Source organism: Crocodylus siamensis, chromosome 3, assembly GCF_052110815.1.
Source record: "Crocodylus siamensis isolate JL-2025a chromosome 3, ASM5211081v1, whole genome shotgun sequence".
Taxonomy (NCBI): domain Eukaryota; kingdom Metazoa; phylum Chordata; order Crocodylia; family Crocodylidae; genus Crocodylus; species Crocodylus siamensis.
The window spans coordinates 229,377,367-229,397,723 of NC_143397.1; the positions used below are offsets into that span (position 1 = coordinate 229,377,367).

The window sequence follows — 20,357 nt, forward strand, 5'->3', positions numbered from 1 at the left end:
AGTAAGGTAAGTGCAAGCCACTATCTTCATTTACACAGGGAAAAGGAACTGTGGGAAACCAGAATTTTAAAAAGTATGCTACATTTTTGCAAAATGATTGCACTTCATTTATACCCAGCTGATCAATACACCACATGAGAGTAATCATCTGACAGCACAAAGGCAAAGCTGTGTAAAAGGCTAAGAAGGCTGAGGGTCATGACTCTCTCCCTCCCTTTGCCTCTCCATTCTTGTCTCCACCTCCTCCACTGTGTGATTGCCTCCTGGGTTGGTAGTGCTGGGTCAGCCCAGTCCTATGGACTGTTAGCTAGTTGCCTGGGGATTTCTATCGGAATAGGGAAAGGACTCTTCAATTCCCCCTCCCCTTCCTCTCCTCTTAAAGGCAGTCTGTTCTGCAGAGGGAAAGCTCTCATCTGTAGCTGCATTCGTTCTCATGAGTGTCATAGATCAGCTATAGGGAACCTGCTTTTTAAACTGTTTTAATGAAATGGGATCTGAAAGGGACTTGCCAATCTGGTAATTGGTCATGTAAGGAAGAAAGCCCAGGAACCTTGGGGTGAAGAAAGTGTGGGGCTGTAACTATGTGGAAAATGTGCTATGGAATTATACATCATTCATTCCTTGTTGTGTTCAAGTTTTTGCAGGGGAGAACAGAGAAAATGTGCTGAATGCAGTTGCCCAGCAGAAACAGCTCCAAGCTGGTGAAGATGGAGAATGGCACAGTGGATGAACAGAACCAAACTGGGCTGCTGCCAAGCCAAGAAATTATCACTACTGAATACCAAGTGGTTACCATCCTCTTGGTCCTCTTCATCTGTGGACTTGGCATAGTGGGCAATGTCATGGTGGTGTTGGTAGTCCTCAGGACTAAACACATGAGGACTCCTACTAACTGCTACCTGGTGAGTCTCGCTGTGGCTGATCTCATGGTGCTGATGGCTGCAGGACTACCCAACATTACAGAGAGCCTCTATGGATCTTGGGTCTATGGTTATGCAGGATGCCTCTGCATTACTTACCTCCAGTACCTAGGCATCAATGCTTCTTCTTGCTCCATCACTGCTTTCACCATTGAGAGATACATAGCCATCTGCCACCCAATCAAAGCCCAATTCTTATGTACTTTTTCAAGAGCCAAAAAGATCATTATTTTTGTCTGGGCTTTCACCTCCATATACTGTATGCTCTGGTTTTTCCTTCTAGATCTCAACACTGTAGTCTACAAAGATACCATTGTTGTGTCCTGTGGCTACAAGGTGTCCAGAAGCTACTACTCCCCTATATATATGATGGATTTTGGTATATTTTATGTTGTGCCAATGATACTGGCCACTGTCCTCTATGGTCTGATTGCGAGAATATTATTCCTGAATCCCATCCCTTCAGATCCAAAAGAAAATTCTAAGAGATGGAGAAACAACTCAACTCACCAAAGCAAGAATGTGAACTCCAAGATGACAAACAGGTGTTTCAATAGCACTATTGCTTCTAGAAGACAGGTAGGAAACTCAAAGAAATAGCTTTTTGAAACCTAAATAACATTGCTTTAGGGATCCTCTAGATGTGTAAAAAAGTGTAAAATGTACTATTTTTTTGTGAAGCTAGATGATATGAATATGATAAATACTTACAAAACATAGAGAAGCACTCTCCAACATATATATCATTTCTTTAGATTTTATGTAGAAAAATGATAAAAGTAGAGATGATTAGAATAAGGAAATATTCTTAGAGCATTTTATGTAGTTTAAAGACATGCAGAAAAATCTTAAAATCTACCCATTCACAGCAGTCAATTAGAGCATTTGACTAAGTATATTGAACCTAAGGATGATCTATTAACTCCTGCCTACTCTAGACATATACAGGATATATGTGTTGAGAGATAACTGAGTGTCTTATTTTGATGTTCCAAGAAGCCAGCTATATATATATACTGTCAACATGAGGATTTAAATGTGAAGAAAAAAATGCCTTTCCCCTCAAAATGCACTCTGCTAATAATGCAGGCAAATATACCAGGTAATTCCTGAGTTATTTCTGTGATCTACAAATAGAGAACAAAAATGGAAATTCATGAGACCTGAGTTTTGATGTCTTTCCTAGACTGTAGAAAAATTACTACCTTGTGTATCTCGGTTTCCCCAGCTATGAAATATAGATAAGTAGCTTGTAGTTGTAGAAGCCTGGAAATGGAAAGTGTTAAGTGAACTCTTAAGTATTAGTATCACTTTTATTCCATCTGTTGGGTAATTCATTGTCACCAACAATATTAAATGATGATGCTTCAAAGTGGATAACAGATTTTATCAGATTAATTATAACTGGATATGTATGCCAACATAGTTTAGAGGTACATATCTGTACCAACGGGTTTCACAATAATAACTAACATTATACCTGACACTGAGAGCAGTTCACACTTTTTTTTAAGGTCCAGTCCTGAGAGGGCAACATCAGCCAACTGACCATGCCCAGGTTCATAAAGTACTAAAATTTTTAATTTAAGTGTGAGCACCTATTTCCACCCTCCCCTCCCCTCCTCTCCCCCCCCACTTGCCGACTACCCTCCTGCTCTGCCCTTAGAATCTTCTGCATCAGGCTCTCGATCTTCTGGTAAGATCAAAAGGAAGCCTAATTTCTGTAAATATAATGTTTGAAGTTGTCATCAATTTTGAAATGCTCAGAACAGTGGGGGGAGGATGGGGTGTGCAGAGGGATAGGTCTAGGGTATGAGCAAAACCTATAAAGGATGAGTAAGATGTTAGTACTTCCTAGTGTAAATTGTTACAGTTTAATGAGACTGGTTGTTTTTCCCGCTGTGCGCACAGCATTCACCTTACCACCTAATCGATTAGCAGGACATTCAACATGAGCAGATCAAGAGATCTCCTGTTTAGAAATAAAGAAACTGTTTGCATGTTTGTTATTTGTATTTGGTTTTATGTCTCCCTTTATACTTCCCTCTTTGAGTTAGAAGTGTTTGCTTTGGTTTTGTATCATTCATGAGATTTTTTTTCCTCTTAGTTAATTTTCAAGTTTCAAGCCTTTAATGAGACAGCTGTGTGTGCTTGGTGATAAGTACTTTATATTGGTTAGCATCCTTTGAAAAACTGGAACTATCTTTTTATTTAGGGTTTTACTTAATGTTTCAGACCAGAGCTATTGTGTGTTATAAAACTAAAATGCAATGTACAATATGTATGTTGTGTTTTATAAAAATTGAAAAGATTCTTCACAGAGCCACTAAATTGGATAGATTATCATTGCTGTATTTTTAGTAAAACTAGTGTTTGCATACATGGGGAGGGGACATGAAGGTATGCCATTATTACTGACATTTTTAATATGATCTATACTATGGCAGCATCCAAAATGTGCTTAGTGCTACAAAATCAAATGGAAAAATGTAGTGCCCCAAAGGAGTTTGCCTACTAAGGGTGCACACAAATGTTATATTTCAGTCAGTGGAATCACAGCATTCACAGCACAAGCATTCACAGCACTTCAACAGTTTAAAAAATGGCCCCTGTGGTAGAGATTTCCATCACACTGGATGTGGCTGAAGTGCTAATAACTGGGGTATAAATGTTTGAAGCAGTGCTTGCACACAACCCCAACTGACTGGGGATGCAGCAATGCACTCTGGCATCCCAGTGTGCCCTGCTCCCACCTCTTTCCCCTCCCCTCCAGGGAGTTGCTTTGTGACCGACTGTGGGCTAATGCTGCAACTGGAGTGAAAGAGAGCCCCTGCCCCGACAGCTCAGGGGCTGGGAAGCCCAGCCCCTCTCTGCAGCCCAAACTGTCAACCCCTAGCCTTTGATGACAGGAGAAAGCCACCCACCAGCACCAGACCCTAGCCTGCCCTTATCCGCATTCTCTCTGAACTTCCCTAACCATCCCGACATTCAGAATCATGGAATCATAGAAGTCAGGTCAGAAGGGACCTTGTAGATCCTCAAGTCCGACCTCCCACCTGGGCAGGAGAAAAACTGGGCTCAAATGAGTCCAGCCAGGCATCAAGCCTCTTCTTAAAGATCCCCAGGGTAGGAGCTAGCACCACTTCCCTTGGAAGTTGGTTCCAGCTCCTAGCCACCCTGACTGTGAAGTAGTTCTTATGGATGTCTAATCTAAACCTACTCTCCAACAACTTGTGGCTGTTATTCCTTGCTATGCCAGGGGGCGCTAGGGGAAACAAGGTCTCTCCCAAACCCTTCCGGTCCCCCCTAGTGAGTTTTATAGACGGTCACCAGGTCCCCCCTCAGCCTTCTCTTGTGAAGGCTGAACAGCTTCAGGACCCACAGTCTCTCATTGTAGGGTCTGCCCTGTTGTCCCCGGATCATGCGGGTGGCCCTCCTCTGGACCCTCTCAATGTTGTCCACATCCCTCCTGAAGCAGGGCACACAGAACTGGATGCAGTACTCCAGCTGTGTGCTGACCAGTGTCACGTTGAGGGGGAGGATCACCTCCTTGGCCCTACTTGAGATGCACCTGTGGATGCACAACAAGGTCCGGTTAGCCCTGCCAACCGTGACCTTGCATTGTTGGCCCATGTTCATCTTGGAGTCAATAACAACTCCAAGATCCCTTTCTGCCTCTGTGCTCTCAAGAAGGGAGTTTCCCATCTTATAAGCGTGCTGCTGGTTACTACTGCCCAAGTGCAGCACCCTGCATTCATCAGTATTGAAAAGCATCCTGTTTTTGTTAGCCCACCCCTGTAACCTATTCAGGTCTTGCTGCAGTCTTTCCCTCCCTACTAGCCTGCTCACCTCACCCTAGATTTTGGTATCGTCAGCAAATTTAAACAGGTTGCTTTTCACCCTGTCGTCCAAATCGCTGATAAAGAAATTGAACAGCACGAGCCCTGGGGGACTCCGCTGCCCACTTCCCCCCACGTCGAATATGACCCATCCACCACCATCTTCTGGGTACGACCCTTCAGCCAATCTGCAATCCATCTGACTGTGTAGACATCAATGCCACAGTCACCTAGTTTTTTAATGAGGATGGGGTGGGAGATGGTATCAAAGGCCTTGCTGAAGTCCAGAAAGACTACGTCCACTGCTACACCTGCCTCCAATGCTTTTGTGACCTGATCATAAAAGGCAAGCAGGTTGGTCTGACATGACCTGTCCCTAATGAAATGGTGCTAGTTGCCCTTGAGCATCATCCCTGAAGCCAGCCCATAGCAGATGTGCTCCTTGATGATCTCAAAGAGTTTCCCTAGGACTGAGGTAAGACTAACGGGTCTATAGTCACCCAGGTCCTCCCTCCTCCCTTTTTTAAAGATGAGGACCATGTTGACTATCTTCCAATCACCTGGCACCTGGCCCGAGCACCACAAGCACTTGTAAAGCCATGCCAAGGGCCCTGCAATAACCCCTGCTAGCTCCCTCAACACCCTGGGGTAGAGAGCATCTGGACCCACTGATCTGAACACGTCCAGCCCCTCCAGAAGCTCTCTAACCCAGTCCTCCCCAACCTGAGGTTTGGAGGCATTCCCCTCCAGTCCGTCTTGCATCACAGTGGGGAAGTCCTGGTCCATGCACAAGAAAACAGAGGTGAAAAATTGGTTAAAGAGGTCTGCTTTCTCCTCTGGTGCAACCACCAGATTGCCCAGAGAATCTTGCAGGGGCCCCACATTTCCTGGTGCTTTTTTCATCCTCCCTTTATATTTGAAAAAGGACTTTTTATTATCTTTGATCTTGGACGCTAGTCCTAGCTCTATGTCTGCCTTAGCTTTCCTGACTGCCCCCCTACAGGCCCGAGCAGAGGAGGTATACTCCTCTTTGGAGATAGCACTCCCCTTCCACCAGTTGTACACCACCTTTTTAGCAATCAGGCATTCCTGGACACCCTTGTTGAGCCAGGGGGGCTTTCGGGCACTCTTGCCCCCCTTGGTTGTTATTGGGATGGCCCACCTCAGACCCTGGCCCATCCCAATCCTGCTGAGCCTAAGTCTCTTAGCCCTTGCCTCTCCACCTAGACCCTGGCCTGCCTCTGGCTTTGCAGTCCTCAGAAACCCCCCACCCCCCACCCCTACACACATGGACACAGCCCTCTCCTGCCCATTTCCTTCCCCTTTCATAGACCCTACCTGAACATGTTGGGGGGGAAGGCAGGGTCTCAGGTCCTGGTGGAGTGGGATTGCTGGCCACATCTATATGAGATGCTGACTGCACAGTAGCCTGTGAATACTGTGCAGTAGCATCACATGGCAGAAAGTGTGCTGCAATGCTACTGCACAGTAGTTTCCAGCTTCCGTGCAGTCAGCATCATGAAAAAGCCATTTGACTACACTACTGCGTGGTAACTCTGGTTACTGCGCAGTCATTTAGTACCTGTTTAAATGACTGTGCAGTAATGACTGTGCAGTCATCATGTAGATGCAGCTACTGAGAGATTTTCTTTTCATTCCCAATAGTTCTTTCCCATTCTTTTCATTAGTGTTACGCTAGAGTAACAGGGTAGAATTTGATCCCATGTGTGCAAAAAGCAGGAAGAGCAACTAAAACCATGGGAAAAAAGTAAGCAGACTCCAGCACCTTGATCATGAGTGTGTGAGTGAGCCCAAGATAGAAAAGTGCTGACAGAAAAAGCAGCTGACCAGTTAGCAAGATATCCTCAGTCCTGTGCACTTAAATTTGTGTTATCCTACTAGTGGCCTTGGGTGTTTCCTCATGCCTCAAGCCACTGAAGTGGCCAAAACAAGGATGGAGAGTACCTGAACTTACATCTAGAACAGCTATATACTCAGGACTAGAAAGAAAACAGTACAGTGTACAAGGCTTTTGTCAACTGAGAGAGGCAGGAGGCTTTTAAGTGGTCAACCCTTGGGCCTTAGAAGGCTTGAAATGAGTCAAGGAATTTGGATCTCGAGTATGACAGAGAAGCAGGTAGGGAGATTCAAGTTTAAGGACAGAGGTGGCTATTGTAGGGGAACTATGATGGAAAGATGGGACTGAGTTTGCTTAACTTACTTTCTTTACTGTAGCATCCTTAAAGCAAAGCGTGCTTATCCACTGAAGTAAAGACTAAATTCAAACTGCCTAGGAAAACAAAAGGGGCATAGGTCTCTTTTGCCTTTGGGGAAGTATAAAAAACTTGAAATATTAAAAGTAGTAAAACTTATAGAAGTACAGCATGGAAATTCAAAGTCTATTCTATCATATTTTTCCTGGAAAACTCAATAGATAGCTGCAAAACCTTAAGTATTATTTATATTAGCAGAGACTCGGAGTAGCATATTTGAGGTAGAAAGTGATTTCTTTCTCCATTGAGTTGTTATTTTAATTAACCTTTATTTATGTCAAGCACCTGACAGGCAAAATGCACAAGTATATTTATCAATGATACAGCTCTGATCCATGCATCTTCAATTAGGGGAAGTCTGTCATATACTGGAGTTCTCTAATGCATACTTTTGCACAACTAGGGAAGATGAGAGAAAACAAACAAACAGCTTTCTAAAACCTTTTTATTTTTCAAGTGATTTTTTTTTCAAAATACAAGTTAGAGGAGAAGGAAAGGCACAGGCCTGGATTTTTTCCTTCCTTCGTTCTTCTATTTATAGTACATTTTCATGTGGCTATTAGTCAAATACCACCTCTGTTGGGCAATCATTTTTTTCTGATTATGGGCAGTTGGTAAAATTAGGACAATTTACCAGAACTATTAAATAACTATATATTATAGTAGAAGATAATAAGTTTTTATTTTAGTTATAACCTTGTAAAGCTAGAATAACCCTGGTTTGGTTTGATACAAACTTTGGTTTGATACAAAATTCATGGACAGCAGAATTCAGCTTAGCATATTTTAAAATCAATTAAAATGAAAACTTCAATACAGTGTCACACATGGAGCTCCATTTTGAATGGTATCCAGTTCATCCTAAAGCTCCTGTCTTCTGCATAGGCCTCTCCATGGGTTTCCCCCTCTTCCCCCCGCTCCCAATCCCTTAGTTCAGAATTTGTATTGACTATTCCAAGAAAAACAGAAATCAGCTCAATCTCCCAGCTGGCTGTATAACATCATCTGGCATAAAATGCAACAGAAAATTAAGATCAGAACTCTATTTAAGGTAATGGGAGTAGCATAAGTAGGGGTGGGTAAGTGGCACACAAGCCTGGCACTGCCTTAGAGCGGGCACCAGAATGCCAGCTTCCTGGGAATCTGTACTGTGGCAGCAGCAGCTCTGGTGGACAGCCTCTACCATGGCACCAATATCTCGCTCTCTGGCAAGGTTGTGCTCATGACACAACATTTGCTAGTTAAGACAATGGATGTCCTCTTAAAAGAGCTTTGAATCAGGCCTTTGCCAGTCACTAAGGTTATGAGATAATACCTAATATAGGATGGAGAATTGAGTTTTGAGCCCTTTTTCCTTTTTGGGGCAGAATTACAGTCTGGGATCACTTTGGCATTATGTTGTACACTCTACTCCTAATCCAGCATAGAGCATTAACCCATGACTTGAGTTTAAGCAGGTTTCCTAACTTCAAGGACATGCCTGACCACAGTGATTTCTAGTAGATTTCTAAGGTCTAATGATGACAGTATGCTCTTTCAATAATCATGGCAAGAGAAAATGGTGTAGTTAATCTGCTGAAATAAAGAGTTTGATATACTGTTGAGAAATACCATGGGAAAATATTTGGGTTCCTAGAGAAGGGTTCTAATACTAACGGAAACTTTGATTTTATTGACAATGTCACCATGCTATTCTCCAGGTGAAATGTAGAAGAAACTGCACAAATCACCAAGAGTGAAGACATGTCCCTTTGGTTGTTATTGAATGAAAAAAGATTATCTAGACATTTTGCTGGGTGTGGGCCATTTGAGCATGCACAGTTTGTCCAGTTCATTGCACGTGAACCCGTCCACAGCACTTGAAGCTGTTAAGTTGATTAGGGGTAAGATCAATAAGATTAGAAGACAGTATCTTGTCAAGAGTGTCTTTTGAAGCCAGACAGTTCAAAGTCTCATTTGTTTCATGAAGAACAAAAGGGGAGGGTGTCAATGCAAATTCAGTGTTTGAGGTCACTGATCATTTGGGATATTTTCAAGACAATGAACTAAACTAATGATTTCGATTGGTTTTTTTTCTTGGTGTACATCACTACTTAGCAATTTAGGACTTCAAATAGATTACTAACAAACATAAAAAAGTCTTAGTGCTTTTGGAGTATTTAGAGGGCTATATTTGTTCCTGTATGATCCATACAAGAACTATCCATATCTGATAGCAGGAAGAACAAAGATGGATATTAGACAGCATTTTTATAGATATGGGTGAGATCCTAGCTCAATTTCCATGGGAATTTGATTTAACCAAAAGTGATACTCACTTCTCCAAAACATGCTGTCTAATGTAGTATCACAACTTGCGGATGTACAACTAGCTTTTTAACACTCCAGGGAAAAATATGAAAATAGTCATTCTTACAAAAAAACAAGACACAAGAGCATTAAACAGATATTCCTTTTCTACCTTGCCATTCAGGAGTGAAAACTCATGTATTCTCTCTCAACTGATGGTGAAGCTGATCTCACTAAGTGCATGTTCAATGAAAGAATTGCAAGGACACAATATTGTGGAACAGCAGCAGTGGTCATGTGAAAAAAAATAGTCCCATAATTAAATGTTTTCAGGACTAGAACTGTGGTACTTTTGTGCATTTTGTATTATTGCCAAATCTAATGCCTCAATCTTGTGGCAATTTCTGTGTAAACCTTTCAGCAGAAATTCTTACTCAGTTGATGACTCCTAGTTAGATGTTTCCTTTTCAATTTTATATTAGAAAATGAAAAGACTCTAGTGCATACAGGATATGCCTGAACAATTTTGAACATTAGTCATTCAGAAGCTAACTCTTTCACCAGAGCTGAGCATTGCAATCTTATTCTTCTGAATTATCTTACTTATGCATATACATCAATAATATACTCAACTGCACTCTTGAAGACTACATTCTTTCAATAATTTTCTGCCCTTATTGTCTATCCTGAACTTTTCTAAGGTGCTTTAGAAATCTATTTTAATAACACTTCTACAGAGGAATTGTACTTTTTCAGTCTCTGAGAGATCCCACTTATCAGGCTTGCATGTGTCCCCAAAGAGCAAAAAGTGAGAGATTGAACCTGAAGAGCTATTGATGTATTTTCCCATTTAAGTATCTTTAATATGTGCGGAGTACAGTATAACAGACGATTTAATTACACAAATTTCAGTTGTCTGACAGCAAACAGATTGGTGCTCAGAGCTAGTGAATCTGCCTCTTTTCTCTCATGCATTTTATTGATATTAGCCATTTTATGCAAACTTATTCCACAAGCAAAAGATTTGTTCTTTAAAAGCCTGTGAACAGGCTAGAAGGATGCTTTACAGTGATGTTTAATAACTCTGAAACTTCTGCATAATAAAACTAGTTTGGGTCTCAAAAATATCCTGTTTGCTATAAGCCCTATAGGGAAATTTCCTACAAAGTTTGAAGAAAACTGGTTAATAACTTGAATTAAATGTCACTCAAATCTGAGGAACTGGCTTATGTTCCAACCTCCCTTCGTATCCCCCAAACTCAATAAAAAAAGCTTGCAGCTTGTTGCTCTCAAACTTCCCATTGAAAGCAACATGAAGAGAAATTAAACAAAATTGTTAATTACTGTTCTAGGTCATTATAATGCTTATGCAATAGTGTATATACATATACGTATAAACACACACACACTAACACTCAGTATGTTTACTCATTTTTCTGTGTGCATTGTGTGAATTTTCTTCAGTTTGGAAAACATTAAAGCTGCCCATACTTTGGCTTTGAATGTCCTGCCTATCACTGACTATTGCTAACAATACACAATTCACCCAGCTGCTTCCTTTTAATCGAGCAATGTTACATACTCATATTTTACTCACTCTCTTTACATTAGCTTGTATCATAGCTCCCAGTGCCTGTCTTCCAAAGCCAAGTGAAACAAATGAGCCCTGAAGTATGCCAGCAGATCTGGGCTATTTAAAGACAGGGTTCTTAAGGCCAGATTCAGAATGTCTCAGTGGGCACAGCTACATGTTCATTAATGCACTGTAGTTACTGCTCATTAAGTTTAGCACTTGATTAACCAAGTACTAAATCAATGCACAGTAACTTGAGCTACTGCGCAGTAGTGCTAGTGCATGGGATTTTGGTGATGCTTACAGTGCAGTAGCGTAATACTACTACATGGTAACATATTAGCATGGTTTTTGCCCAGCACAGTACTGCACAGTGTTATTAGCCTACTGCGCGGTTAACGTCTCATGTAGACATGCCCAATAGCTGCTTAATTGGAAAAAGGTTGGAGTTATTTCAGTTCTTCAAACTCTGTAATGTACAACTATACTGGGGAGTCTGATTCTGTAGCCTAGAAGTTACGGCATTTCTGTACAGAGTGGTTCCTGAGCCCCGCTCCTAATGTTGTTTATATCTTTTACTTTCCATCATCATTGTTTGCAAAATAGAAATAATGCAGCCACAGGGACTCTAACTTTTAGGTCAGAAAGAAACCATCTCTTCCTTTTTTCTACAACTCTGCATTTTAAATTTCACAAGTCACATCATGTGATGATGTAAGATGTTGCCTACAAAAACGTATGCCTTTTTGAACCAGTTAGCCTCTAAGGGCGCATCCAGGTGAGTGTAGATGTGATGCTGCAGACCCATCTGTGGTGCTGCACACACCATACAGGCAGGCATTCCCCGTACTGCTAATTTGCAGTGAGGGGGTGGGGTTCAGCCTCTCTATCCCACCTGGAGCATTTTCCCCAGCACTAACCCCACATGTGGGCGGGGGAGGGTTAGAGTGGGGAGGGAGGTGTACCAGAAGAAAATGCAGTGGCACAAATTTGTGCTGCTGGTTTTTTCCTCATCCCCGTACACCCCTGGGGATGCTACCTAAAGTACCACCTTGCCCTTCTTCCTGACACTCATTAGTTGAAAAATAGAATAAGCCTGGATATAGGGACCTGAATGCAGACCTTCCCCCTCCCAGTGAAATGCCTTCATCATAAGTCTACAGACACAGGCTCTCCTTTTCTTGTTCTTATTTTGGATCCACTATTCTTACATTGTTGTTTAATTATGGCTCAGCTTCCAACAACAGGGTGGAGAATGCTTGCCCCCTTTCCATCATGTTATTCTCTGGTCTGGTGGTAAAGGCATTCTCAGGAGAAGTGAGAGTTCTGAGTTCACAGCCGTTCAGGGTGAGATTGGTCTAGAATCATGACCTACCACATCCTGGCCAAGTACTTAAACCATTAGGCTGTTGAGGAAAAAAGGAGCATCAGTGACCTGCCTGTCTTCAGAAACTTCTCAAAAGTGGCTCTAGGAGGTTGTGAAACACAAGTGAATGAAGATTATGGATAGACCAGGGGCAGGCAAAATATGGCCTATGGGCCAGATCTGACCCACCAGGCCCCTAAACTTTCTATCCAGCCTGCAGGGCCCCTAAAAATTTTATAAAATTAATATTTATCTGCCCTTGTTGCCTGTCAAAGATAATAGGAGACAGGGGCAGTAGGACCCAGGGGAAGCCACCAGCAGGACCAAGCCACTGTAGAAGTAGGAGTGTGCCTGGCAGAGGCTTCTGGCCTATGACCCTGGGGCTGTTCCAGTCTGCCTGTACTGGAGAGGGAAATTCAGATAAGGAAGTGGGGAGGGGAGGCAGTGGAGGACTGCGGGTGATTGCTCTGGTCTTTGGGGCCAGGCCGGGCTGGGCCAGCTTCTGCATCCTAGCGCTGCAGCCAGGAGCCATGTAGTGCCAGAGTGACTGGCAGGGGAGAGGAGACTGGGGCTGGGAGGGGATCAGTTGCAGCCATGGGGAGAGAAGTGGGGAAATGACTGCAGCAGGCAGGGGGGAGGAGCAATGAGCAGGCATACAGAGAGTAGCAACAACTGGGTGGGAGCATGAGGCCTGTGCCGGTGTGCTGAGGCCAGCACCTATGGGGGCCCAGAGAGGGGTGGCAGGAGCATAGGGTTTAGGCTGGCTTCCTCTTCTCCCTGCTGGCACAGCCCAGCCTGGCTCCATAGAGCCCCTGCCAGCCAGTGCCCTGCGCTCCTGCTGCCCTGCTCTAGGTCCTGCCAGTGCTGGTTCCAGTGCATCGGCATGGGCCCCATGCTCCTGCCCAGCTGTTGCTGTGCTCCAGGCACACACTCACATCCTGGGCATGCAACAGGGCTGGAACAGTTCTGCAGCAGCTGCTGCTAGCCCAGCTCTGCAGTATAGGTGGGGACCAGCATGTGCAGCCCCAACCCCATGTGCTGGCTCCAGGGTCCCCATCTGGGCTCAGCAGCAGCAGCATTGGACAAACTGCTGCTAAATGTGGGGGGAAAAGCAGTCCCTCCCCCTCCCCCCTGCTGGTGCTTTCTGGTTCAACCACCTGGAGCTCACGCAGGGCTTCTCTGTGTCTCCGCCACCTCTGGGTTGCCCCGTGAAGCAGTGGTGACAGTGCAGAGCAGCCACAGAGCAACCCAGAGATGGTGGTGATGGAGATGCACCACAGACTGGTGAGGATTCCAGGCGGCTACACCAAAAACTGCCCAGCAGTGGCAAGGGGGGGCGCACCTGGCCCCAGCTGAGTAATAGTGCCTGGCGCCACTGCTGCCACTGCTACTGCTCAGCTCAGAGCCGGCATGGGGTGTGCGGGGTCGGAGCTGCATGTGCTGTTCCCAGCTGCTACTATGGGGCTGGGAGCAGCAGCAGCAGCTGGAAGGAGCCACCCCAGGTCCCTTGCATGCCCTGGGGTGGCAGGACACACCATGGCTGGGTGGTGTGGAGTGGGCACAGGACACACTGGGGCTGTGTGCTCCTGGCAGCAGCCTGGAGGTACCACAGGGTATGTGGGCTCTGGGCTGTTGCAAGGGGGGGTGCTGACTGACTCAGCTCAGGGAGGCTCCCATGCACACCCCACATACCCTCAAACCCTCCCCCACAAGCCCCAGAGCCACACCCTCCCCCACACACAATCACACACCCCACAAATACTGTACCACACACATAGGTGCACCTCTCAGGGAGTGCTCACTGCTTCATGCACACATACCCATACACACATGCACCACACACACATCCAGCCGCCCTCCCCCTCCACACACCCCACTTTCCCCCACAAACCCCATACCCAACCACCCACACATCCCCACAAACCCCTTATACCTACCCACCCACACACCCACAGTTTCTCACAAACCCCACACCCGTCCACCCGTACCCCCTGACACCCCATCATACCCCACACAATATACAAAAGTAACTTCATTTTGAACTATTATGCAATCACTTCTATATATATAGCACAAACACAGAATCATATTATTTTTTAAATTAAATTAAAATATATTATTATGGATGTTTGATTTTTAGTATTTAATCTGAGGGCAGTTTTCTGGTTCTAAGATGGCAACCCCTCTTCCCAAAAGGAGTACCTCCAGGGGACTTCTGGTGGGAAAGGAGGAGGGTCAGGACTTCTGGTCCCAAAATGGCAAACTTGTCAAGGGGCAGGGTCACTTGAGGTTGACAGCTCACCAAATCCTAGGCATCTGGGACTTCAGAAGTTAGGTGGGGTGAAACCCATCATTTGAATCTGACCCAAGATCCTGCCAGCCAGCATTTCTCTCTTATATCACTATGCTTCTGGAATCAGGATCATACACAAGGGCCTGCTTGTCATCTCCTCCAGTCTTCTGCTTAAGACAGGCATCTCTGGCAAACCATCCCAGGCTACCCTTGTGGCCCTATTATATTATCACTATGTACACAGCTCACCAAAACTGAAAAGAAGAAAGCTGTTATTCTTTTGCTTGTTGGTATTTAGTTTGATTTTTTTTTCTTCTCTCTAGAGGAGGGAGTATTGGAAGGAAGAGACCCTTAAAAATCTTAAATTCTGGAAGACTTTTTTCTCTTTCTCCATTTTGAATGGTTTGGTTCCCCTCAGGAAATAGACATAAGGAAAAGCCTTACAGACTAGACTACTGAAAATAGAAAGAAGAGGATGAAATGAAGTCAGATTTCAGGAAGAGAAAGGAGTCCTGGAATTTGCTAGAGAAAATTTTCTTTTCTTTGCTTTCTCCTCTAATACTCTCACTTCTCCAGTCAATAACATGTTATGTTTTGCACAGAGAAATGTCAGTTTTTAACAAAACGTTATAACAAAATGGTCATGAAAAAATACAGCCTTAGCCAGCATTGTTTTATTGGTGATGAAACCTGTTCAAATGTAGCTGTATTATTATTTTTATACCAATATTCTAGATTCATATCCTAGACCCAATCCTTCTACTCTGTGCATCCAACATTCTCAAGACTTCAATAAGCATTGAAAGCATTAGTTTGATGGTGTGGAAAACAAAAGAAGAGAAATACCAGAAGCCCTTAAAACCTTGTCATACTTGTTTAGTGCAGTTAGAAAGACTAAACCTTTTATCTGCTGACACAATAAAAATAAGATTCAGAGGAGAAAACAATTATAGTAGTTAGCAAAGCGGGAATACTGTGAATATTTAATTCTTCCTCTCATAAGAGTACTTGCTTAATACAAAGAGGTTTTTGAGGCCATGCATAGAGCAGGAAGAATAAGAATATCAGTGCAGAGTTAAGATACTCAGATTCTGTTTAGTAGGAGCCTTTTGAAATGTTTTCCAGAATATTTTCAGAACCTAAATCACTGGATCTTAAGAGTGGTGAAGTACAGCTAGAAATATATTCAAACTAAACCACTTCATCCTCATTGAAAGTACACTGCTAATTTGGCCTAAAATGGATTTGCCCAAAGCCATTCAGTCATGTTTTCAGTTTTCTCAGCTAAGAATAATTTGTATTCTGAATCTACAATATGAACTGCACATCCCCAAGAAAAGAGCAATCAAGCTGTGCTATCCTTCATATGAATAATTACTGAGGGATTTAAATATGCCAGCAGTGTGGAGAGGCAGTTAGGAAGGCCAACCACACCTTGTCATGCATCCACAGATGCATCTCCAGCAGGTGCAAGGAGGTGATCCTCCCCCTCTATGCGGCACTGGTCAGGCCGCAGCTGGAGTACTGCGTCCAGTTCTGGGTGCTGCACTTCAAGAGGGATGTGGACAGCATGGAGAGGGTCCAGAGGGCCATTTGCATGATCGGGGGCAGCAGGGCAGGCCCTCTGAGGAGAGGCTACGGGACCTGAACCTGTTCAGCCTCCAAAAGAGAAGGCTGAGGAGGGATCTTGTGGCCTGTTATAAGCTAGTCGGGGGGATCAGCAGGCATTGGGGGAGTCACTGTTCCCCCGAGCACTGCCAGGAGTGACCAGGAATAATGGTCAGAAGCTGGCAGAGGGTAGATATAGGTTAGATATCAGGAGGCGCTACTTCACAGTCAGGGCGGCTAGGGTCTGGAACCAGCTTCCAAGAGAAGTGGTGCAGGCTCCTACCCTGGGGGTGTTTAAGAGGAGGTTAGATGAACTTCTTGCTGGGGTCATTTGACCCCAGTACTCTTTCCTGCCATGGCAGGGGGTCGGACTAGATGATCTGCTCAGGTCCCTTCCGACCCTAGAAAGTGTGAAACTGAAACTCAAAACAACCTTGGAGGGAGGAAGGAAAGAAAATAATAACAGTTGAAACTTTATTATCCAGTCTGGCTCAGTCATGCCCAGAGTGAAATGGGGTAACAGTATAGCATGGCTGGCAGAATTACAAGACACTGTCGCCCAGATCCAGAACATGCATGTGTTTAAAAATAAAACTTATGTAGAAGTCAAATGCCTAAATCCCAGTGAGGAGTTTACAAAAAATACCTACAGCTTGGGTGTCTGAGATTCTGTAGCCAGCTATGTGGCTTCAGTGGTGTAAACTTCTGCTACTGCAAATGCCCAGAAGCACTGTCAGGATGGCTGAAATTAGCTTCTTGGTACCTGTCTGACATTTCAAGCTATTTGGGCTTCACAAAAAAGGTGTGCCCCTATCTAAGGCTTAGGAGAGGTCAGGTCCAATACACATGTTCTGAGCATGTTTCACACAGTCACATTGAATTCAGTTCAAATCTCACTAATGAGGGCTCATTCAAAAACACATTCCTGGGAAGTGATGTAACTGCCTATCTTTTATACAATGGCCTGAAGATCATAACCAGGGATAAGATGAGATTAAACAAGTGGAAATGTGATCATGTAGCTCACTGATCAAAGTCACTTATTTGGATCAGGGACTTCTTGTTTCTGGTCCCTGATCCAGGACTGTTCTTGTGTTTTACCAATAACTGGGTGCATCTACACATTCACTAATGCACTTTAGGTAATGCACATTAAATCTAGTACCTCTGGGCTCATCCACAAATGTGCTTTAATGCTCAGTAGACTATTTTATTGCGCATTAAAGTATCATGTAAAAAAAAAGTTACATCATGCTAATGCACAGTAAAATGGTTTGTTGTACATTGTCACTAAAAAGCATGCAAATACATTACTACATGTTAGCGCAGCCTATTGTGCATTAATTTAGTATCCCTCATTGGAGGGCTTCTTGCAAGTCAAGAGAGCCTGCTTTGACATGCTGGAAAGCCAGTGCATTGGAGCAGACTCGATTAACTGAGTCTGCTGGAGCATGGAAATGAATGTGTTCCACCAGACTCTAGCATCACGTGTATCAGCATCCTTGCACTAAAAAATGGCTGGGGGCACTTTGAACTAAAGCTTATTAAATGAGCTTTAGTTCAAAGTGCCCCATCCCACCACCATTTTTCAGTGCGGAGACACTGATACACATGAAACTCAGGCACTTTTAATTAACATGGCTTGCTAATTAAAGTGCCTCCCCATGCCTACCAGAGCATGTGTAAAAATGCCCAGAGGTACCAAATTTAATGCACATGAGAAAAGGTGCATCAATGCATGTGTAGACACTCCCTCTATTGTGAAGTACTGGAAAAATGTGCATTGGCCTATTTTAATGCACATTAGCTAAAGAGCATTTTTTCTGTGACCCTTTAATGCACATTAAAATAGGCTAATGTTCATTAAAGCATACATGTAGATGCAACCACTGTATAATCATAATGAGATTAGAAGCCAGAATTCAGATAACCCCTCTCTTAGTGTGGTTGTATCATTAGGCTACCTCTTCTGTTCTCTCTCTGCACCTATGCATCATGCATGCCTTTCTGCTCAGTGGCATTGCTTCAAACTGGCCAATACCCTGATGGTTAGAGCACCAACAGGGAGATGAGAGTTTCAACCTGCATCTGAGGAGGTTACTACAGCTGGGTCTACCACTTCCTGCATGCGTATTCTAAATCCCTAAGCTATCTCATAAAATGTGGAATAAACAGAGGTTTTTAATTGTATAAATATAAATAATCATAAATATAAATATCTTTAAGTTAGAAGAGAAAAAATGTAAGTGTGGAAAACTAGTTATAGCTGGTATGTCTTTTTTACCCAGATAGGGGAAATTGTATACCTTGGGCAATAAAACTGCAAATTTTCTACATAATGAACAATCTGATTACAAGACAAGAAAATCATGTCCCCTCCTACAGCTTTAATAAAGACATAAAAACAAAATAAGCAAACATAGTCAGAGGGGTTTTAGGAGAGTTAATGAAGTAAATGTCAGTCCTGTTGCTGAATTAATTAAAATGTATATCCTTCCTGGAAGCAATGAAATTATACCCACATAGCCTGAATAACACTTACTGTAGTAGGAGCCGCTTTAGCATAGCCATATTTCTTCTGCTACTCAAAGTAAGGAGGCTGGGTATAATGAGTAACAACATTGATCACCTGGTGATAAATTAGTTTGTCAGTAAGTTGCAATCATTCTGTTTTGGCAAGAGAAGGAAAAGACAAAGAAACACAATGAAGACACTTTTATCAGTTAAGTACTAAGTATCCTCACCCTGCCCAGTTCCTGCATATAAAGCTGTCTGGGTTCTATATTGATTTATACTGGGCAGTCCCACTATTGATGCAATGGTATATTTCCACTGTGCTAACTCATCATCAACAAAATGCCACCTTGACTATTAATATGTTTCTTAAACTTTCTTAAATGTTTAACTTGCATATACTGTCTTTTACTTAGCAGTTACTGATAAACCTAACTTATTCTTAGAGTGATAGGTGTATTTGCAAAGGAAAGGTTCAGAATAAGAACGCACTGATTTTTGCGCACACATTTTTCATTCTTTTTACTGAGTTTATTTAAGCTCTTTTGGACCTCTCATAGGTTAGTATTTTTAATTTCTTTTATTAAAGGAACAAACTCAGTAAGTGAGTTTTCTTAGAATTCTAAGACTCAGAAGATTATCCCTAAACTTTAGGCTATAATTTAAAATTTTAAATCATGGAATATAAATCATCTGGCAAAAACCTAGTTTTAAATTAAATGCTTAGGCTTTTAAGATTAGAAACAAATCTGAATCAGCCATGGATGAGGGTTAACATTAATTTAGTATTCAACCATTACCTTGGTAGTAGCCATTGAAGTTGATAGGTAGCTCAGTGGTTAGCAAGTTCTTAATATTACTGAAGAAGAGATGAGTTCCTTACCTTCCTTACCTTCGAGTGGGGGTAAACACTTCTTCCTGATTATAGTAGTGGCAAACAGCCTTAAATAGCCCTAATGAACCAAACCCTGTTTTATAAATGTTCGTGGGAGTTTGGATCTGTGAATTTGTCTTACTGCAGATTAAAAGGAATGGGGTTAAATTCTGAACCAGATGTATTTCAGATCATCATGAAATTCAGGAGGTTTAAACATGGAGTCTGAGGTTGGCCACATAATATATAGCTTGTAATGTGCATTTGCCTAGAAAGCACTGAATTCCAGTCTTCTATCTTTGTGTTTCCCTAGGTTACCAAGATGCTGGCTGTAGTTGTCATACTCTTCGCCTTGTTATGGATGCCATATCGGACACTGGTTGTTGTAAACTCCTTTCTCTCCAAGCCTTTCCAAGAAAATTGGTTCCTGTTATTTTGTAGAATCTGCATTTATCTAAATAGTGCCATCAATCCTGTGATTTACAATCTCATGTCCCAGAAATTCAGAGCAGCCTTCAGGAAACTCTGCAACTGCCAGCAGAAACAGTCAGAGAAACCTGCTAATTACAGTGTGGCTCTAAACTATAATGCCATAAAGGAGTCTGAGCACTTCAGCACTGAACTAGAAGACATTACCATCACCAACACCTACCTGTCTTCTGTAAAAATGTCCTTCGATGATACATGTTTGTCTTCTGAGGTAACATTTAGCAAGACCTAATATACTATTAATAATAATCAATATGTTGTGTGCATATACAAGGAACCAGACCACCAAAAAAAAAAAATCAAAGCTAGATCCTCATCT

At 42.9% G+C, this 20,357-nt stretch overlaps 1 protein-coding gene across 1 annotated transcript; it reads left to right on the top strand.

Moving 5' to 3' along the window:
- The first annotated feature begins 668 nt into the window (after positions 1-668).
- Positions 669-20,270, top strand: TRHR (thyrotropin releasing hormone receptor). The gene is made up of 2 exons (XM_090037366.1): positions 669-1,499; positions 19,863-20,270. The coding sequence occupies exons 1-2, from the start codon at positions 669-671 to the stop codon at positions 20,268-20,270; spliced, it is 1,239 nt and encodes a 412-aa protein (XP_089893492.1).
- Positions 20,271-20,357: the final 87 nt, after the last annotated feature.